The 6,000-nt window shown below is 45.6% G+C and overlaps 1 protein-coding gene across 2 annotated transcripts in view; it reads left to right on the top strand.

Moving 5' to 3' along the window:
• Nucleotides 1-292: 292 nt before the first annotated feature.
• Nucleotides 293-6,000, top strand: part of NR1I3 (nuclear receptor subfamily 1 group I member 3) — a 30,878-nt gene continuing 25,170 nt past the window's right edge. Inside the window, exons 1-2 of one of the 2 annotated variants that reach the window (XM_040411558.1) lie at nucleotides 320-425; nucleotides 4,327-4,458. Coding sequence is in view for 1 of the 2 variants with exons in the window: in XM_040411557.1 (XP_040267491.1) it covers nucleotides 384-425 (42 nt within the window). In the remaining variant the exon portion in view is untranslated. Of the gene's footprint in view, nucleotides 426-4,326; nucleotides 4,459-6,000 lie in introns of both variants that reach the window. The other variant, XM_040411557.1, reaches the window with a different exon arrangement.

Here is a 6,000-nt window from a genome sequence, read left to right as displayed (position 1 = left end):
ATAATGTAGTAGATGTCACCTGCAGTCCTATGTAACACCACAGGTAACACAGTGATAACTGTCTGAGTACAGATAATGTAGTAGATGTCACCTGCAGTCCTATGTAACACCACAGATAACACAGTGATAACTCTCTGAGTACAGATAATGTAGTAGATGTCTCCTGCAGTCCTATGTAACATATCTCTCGGAGTTGTAGTCAGGGCACGGTGTGTGACACTCCTCGCGGGGCTGGGGCAGGTGACGGGGGCGTGCGCTGTTTACCCAGCAGCAGGGAGGGCGGGGGCGCAGGTACAGGCTGTTCTGTACTGACAGGACGGGCAGGTCTGACTTCATTCCCTCGGCATTGTGGGTATTGTGGTCGGACGCTGGAGGTTCTGCCGATGATTACATGGGGCGACCGTACAGATCTGACCGCTGCTCAGGTAATCTGGATCCAGGGATTACAGGGTTAGGCGGCGTTCACACCTGGCGGATTGTGCTGCCCATGTCTCCCTTCAGTATTTTTTTTTTTTTTTTTTACATAACATATGCAACTTTATTGATACAGGTATCTGGCTTCGTCCTATATGTAATGTGCGCATCTCCCCCTGAAGGCTGCAGCGCCAGGTGACAACCAAAAACCCCTCTCCTCCAATCACAGGCTGCGCTTCAGAATAAAACAGACTGGGATCGGTGCTTTTACTTCCAGTCCAATCATGTCATTGTCTCCTAGTGGTACAGACACAGATACTATAGATTGTATAATTGTACAGATGTAATTGGATAGATGACATAGATATGATTGGACAGATTTCATTGCATAGTGTACGGGGCTGTTATTAGGACGCTGTACGGTGCTGTTATTAGGACTCTGTACGGTGCTGTTATTAGAACGCTGTACGGTGCTGTTATTAGGAGGCTGTACGGTGCCGTTATTAGGACGCTGTACGGTGCCGTTATTAGGAGGCTGTACGGTGCCGTTATTAGGACTCTGTACGGTGCCGTTATTAGGACTCTGTACGGTGCTGTTATTAGAACGCTGTACGGTGCCGTTATTAGGACGCTGTACGGTGCCGTTATTAGGACGCTGTACGGTGCCGTTATTAGGAGGCTGTACGGTGCCGTTATTAGGACTCTGTACGGTGCCGTTATTAGGACTGTGTACGGTGCTGTTATTAGGACGCTGTACGGTGCCGTTATTAGGACTGTGTACGGTGCGGTTATTAGGAGGCTGTACGGTGCCGTTATTAGGACTCTGTACGGGGCCGTTATTAGGACTCTGTACGGTGCCGTTATTAGGACTCTGTACGGTGCCGTTATTAGGACTCTGTACGGTGCTGTTATTAGGACGCTGTACGGTGCCGTTATTAGGACTCTGTACGGTGCCGTTATTAGGACGCTGTACGGTGCCGTTATTAGGACTCTGTACGGTGCTGTTATTAGGACGCTGTACGGTGCCGTTATTAGGACGCTGTACGGTGCCGTTATTAGAAGGCTGTACGGTGCTGTTATTAGGACTCTGTACGGGGCTGTTATTAGGACGCTGTACGGTGCCGTTATTAGGACGCTGTACGGTGCTGTTATTAGGACGCTGTACGGTGCTGTTATTAGAACGATGTACGGTGCTGTTATTAGGACTCTGTACGGTGCTGTTATTAGGACGCTGTACGGTGCCGTTATTAGGACTCTGTACGGTGCCGTTATTAGGACTCTGTACGGTGCTGTTATTAGGACGCTGTACGGTGCTGTTATTAGAACGCTGTACGGTGCTGTTATTAGGACTCTGTACGGTGCTGTTATTAGGACGCTGTACGGTGCTGTTATTAGGACTCTGTACGGTGCCGTTATTAGGACGCTGTACGGTGCCGTTATTAGGAGGCTGTACGGTGCTGTTATTAGGACGCTGTACGGTGCTGTTATTAGGAGGCTGTACGGTGCTGTTATTAGGACGCTGTACGGTGCCGTTATTAGGACTCTGTACGGGGCCGTTATTAGGACTCTGTACGGTGCCGTTATTAGGACTCTGTACGGTGCCGTTATTAGGACTCTGTACGGTGCCGTTATTAGGACTCTGTACGGTGCCGTTATTAGGACTCTGTACGGTGCCGTTATTAGGACGCTGTACGGTGCCGTTATTAGGACTCTGTACGGTGCTGTTATTAGGACGCTGTACGGTGCTGTTATTAGGACTCTGTACGGTGCTGTTATTAGAACGCTGTACGGTGCCGTTATTAGGACTCTGTACGGTGCTGTTATTAGGACTCTGTACGGTGCTGTTATTAGGACTCTGTACGGTGCTGTTATTAGGACTCTGTACGGTGCTGTTATTAGAACGCTGTACGGTGCTGTTATTAGGACTCTGTACGGTGCCGTTATTAGGAGGCTGTACGGTGCTGTTATTAGGACTCTGTACGGTGCTGTTATTAGGACTCTGTACGGTGCTGTTATTAGGACGCTGTACGGTGCTGTTATTAGGACTCTGTACGGTGCCGTTATTAGGAGGCTGTACGGTGCTGTTATTAGGACTCTGTACGGTGCTGTTATTAGGACTCTGTACGGTGCTGTTATTAGGACGCTGTACGGTGCTGTTATTAGGACTCTGTACGGTGCCGTTATTAGGACGCTGTACGGTGCTGTTATTAGGAGGCTGTACGGTGCTGTTATTAGGACGCTGTACGGTGCTGTTATTAGGAGGCTGTACGGTGCTGTTATTAGGACGCTGTACGGTGCTGTTATTAGGAGGCTGTACGGTGCTGTTATTAGGACGCTGTACGGTGCTGTTATTAGGAGGCTGTACGGTGCTGTTATTAGGACGCTGTACGGTGCTGTTATTAGAACGCTGTACGGTGCTGTTATTAGGACTCTGTACGGTGCTGTTATTAGGACGCTGTACGGTGCCGTTATTAGGAGGCTGTACGGTGCTGTTATTAGGACGCTGTACGGTGCCGTTATTAGGACTCTGTACGGTGCTGTTATTAGGACTCTGTACGGTGCTGTTATTAGGACTCTGTACGGTGCCGTTATTAGGACGCTGTACGGTGCCGTTATTAGGACTCTGTACGGTGCCGTTATTAGGACTCTGTACGGTGCTGTTATTAGGACGCTGTACGGTGCTGTTATTAGGAGGCTGTACGGTGCTGTTATTAGGACTCTGTACGGTGCTGTTATGAGGACTCTGTACGGTGCCGTTATTAGGACGCTGTACGGTGCCGTTATTAGGACTCTGTACGGTGCTGTTATTAGGACTCTGTACGGTACTGTTATTAGGACGCTGTACGGTGCTGTTATTAGGACTCTGTACGGTGCTGTTATTAGGACGCTGTACGGTGCTGTTATTAGGACTCTGTACGGTGCTGTTATTAGAACGCTGTACGGTGCTGTTATTAGAACGCTGTACGGTGCTGTTATTAGGAGGCTGTACGGTGCTGTTATTAGGAGGCTGTACGGTGCTGTTATGAGGACTCTGTACGGTGCCGTTATTAGGACGCTGTACGGTGCCGTTATTAGGACTCTGTACGGTGCTGTTATTAGGACTCTGTACGGTACTGTTATTAGGACGCTGTACGGTGCTGTTATTAGGACTCTGTACGGTGCTGTTATTAGGACTCTGTACGGTACTGTTATTAGGACGCTGTACGGTGCTGTTATTAGAACGCTGTACGGTGCTGTTATTAGGACGCTGTACGGTGCTGTTATTAGGACTCTGTACGGTACTGTTATTAGGACGCTGTACGGTGCTGTTATTAGGACTCTGTACGGTGCTGTTATTAGGACTCTGTACGGTGCTGTTATTAGGACGCTGTACGGTGCTGTTATTAGAACGCTGTACGGTGCTGTTATTAGGACTCTGTACGGTGCTGTTATTAGGACTCTGTACGGTGCTGTTATTAGGACGCTGTACGGTGCTGTTATTAGGAGGCTGTACGGTGCTGTTATTAGGACGCTGTACGGTGCTGTTATTAGGACTCTGTACGGTGCCGTTATTAGGACTCTGTACGCTGCTGTTATTAGGACTCCGTACGGTGCTGTTATTAGGACTCTGTACGGTGCTGTTATTAGGACTCTGTACGGTGCTGTTATTAGGACTCTGTACGGTGCTGTTATTAGGACGCTGTACGGTACTGTTATTAGGACTCTGTACGGTGCTGTTATTAGGACGCTGTACGGTGCTGTTATTAGAACGCTGTACGGTGCTGTTATTAGAACGCTGTACGGTGCTGTTATTAGGAGGCTGTACGGTGCTGTTATTTGGACGCTGTATGTTGTATCTTCCTGTAGTAGATATGACAGCCAGGTGATATCTGCCCTCAGCTCATATCCGTCTATTCTTCTACATGAGCAAAGTTCAAATTCCGATCCCTGGATGAAAACACTTTAATGGTTTGGCAGCGTGGCTGTAGTTGTCAGCTGTCATGTGACAGGCACTCAGGTGGACGGGCATCCTGCCCTGAGACATGATCTGAAGTCACTGCTGAGGTGAGTCCCATCTGATCTGCCTCTACATGTTCCCTAATTACCTGACAGATCCGTGTCCTCCGCAGCTATACATATATGTATATATAGCTCAACCTTGTAGGATTAGATGTACACGTATGTTTCTAAGCAACGCATTTTATCTACCGTGACTGTAAGCGCCAAATAAAAAATTCTGAAACATTCAAGCAGGTAAGTTTATAAGTTATATGTGGAGAGCGCTTATGTCACTGATGTAATATATCACCTATATGTGGAGAACTGTGATGTCACTGATGTAATATATCATTATATGTAGACAGCGCTGATGTCACTGATGTAATATATCACCTATATGTGGAGAGCTGTGATGTCACTGATGTAATATATCACCTATATGTAGACAGCAGTGATGTCACTGATGTAATATATCACTTGTATGTGGAGAGCAGTGATGTCACTGATGTAATATATCACCTATATGTGGAGAACTGTGATGTCACTGATGTAATATATCATTATATGTGGAGAGCGGTGATATCACTGATGTAATATATCACTTGTATGTGGAGAGCAATGATGTCACTGATGTAATATATCACTTATATGTGGAGAGCAGTGATGTCACTGATGTAATATATCACTTTTATATGTGGAGAGCAATGATGTCACTGATGTAATATATCACTTATATGTGGAGAGCAGTGATGTCACTGATGTAATATATCACTTATATATGGAGAGTGGTGATGTCACTTATGTAATATATCACTTATATATGGAGAGCGGTGATGTCACTGATGTAGTATATCACCTATATGTGGAGAGCAGTGATGTCACTGATGTAATATATCATTATATGTGGAGAGCAGTGATGTCACTGATGTAATATATCATTATATGTGGAGAGCAGTGATGTCACTGATGTAATATATCACTTATATGTGGAGAGCGGTGATGTCACTGATGTAATATATCATTATATGCAGAGAACTGTGATGTCACTGATGTAAAATATCACTTACATGTGGAGAGCGGTGATGTCACTGATGTAATATATCATTATATGTGGAGAGCAGTGATGTCACTGATGTAATATATCACTTATATGTGGAGAGCGGTGATGTCACTGATGTAATATATCACTTATATGTGAAGAGCGGTGATGTCACTGATGTAATATTTCACCTATATGTGGAGAGCTGTGATGTCACTGATGTAATATATCATTATATGTGGAGAGCGGTGATGTCACTGATGTAATATATCACCTATATGTGGAGAGCGGTGATGTCACTGATGTAATATATCACTTATATGTGAAGAGCGGTGATGTCACTGATGTAATATATCATTATATGTGGAGAGCTGTGATGTCACTGATGTAATATATCATTATATGTGGAGAGCTGTGATGTCACTGATGTAATATATCACTTATATGTGAAGAGCGGTGATGTCACTGATGTAATATATCACCTATATGTGGAGAGCGGTGATGTCACTGATGTAATATATCACTTATATGTGAAGAGCGGTGATGTCACTGATGTAATATATCATTAT

The sequence above is a fragment of the Bufo bufo genome, chromosome 11 (assembly GCF_905171765.1).
Source record: "Bufo bufo chromosome 11, aBufBuf1.1, whole genome shotgun sequence".
Taxonomy (NCBI): domain Eukaryota; kingdom Metazoa; phylum Chordata; class Amphibia; order Anura; family Bufonidae; genus Bufo; species Bufo bufo.
Note: the sequence above shows the minus strand (reverse complement) of the source record. Positions and strands in the feature narration are given on the sequence as shown.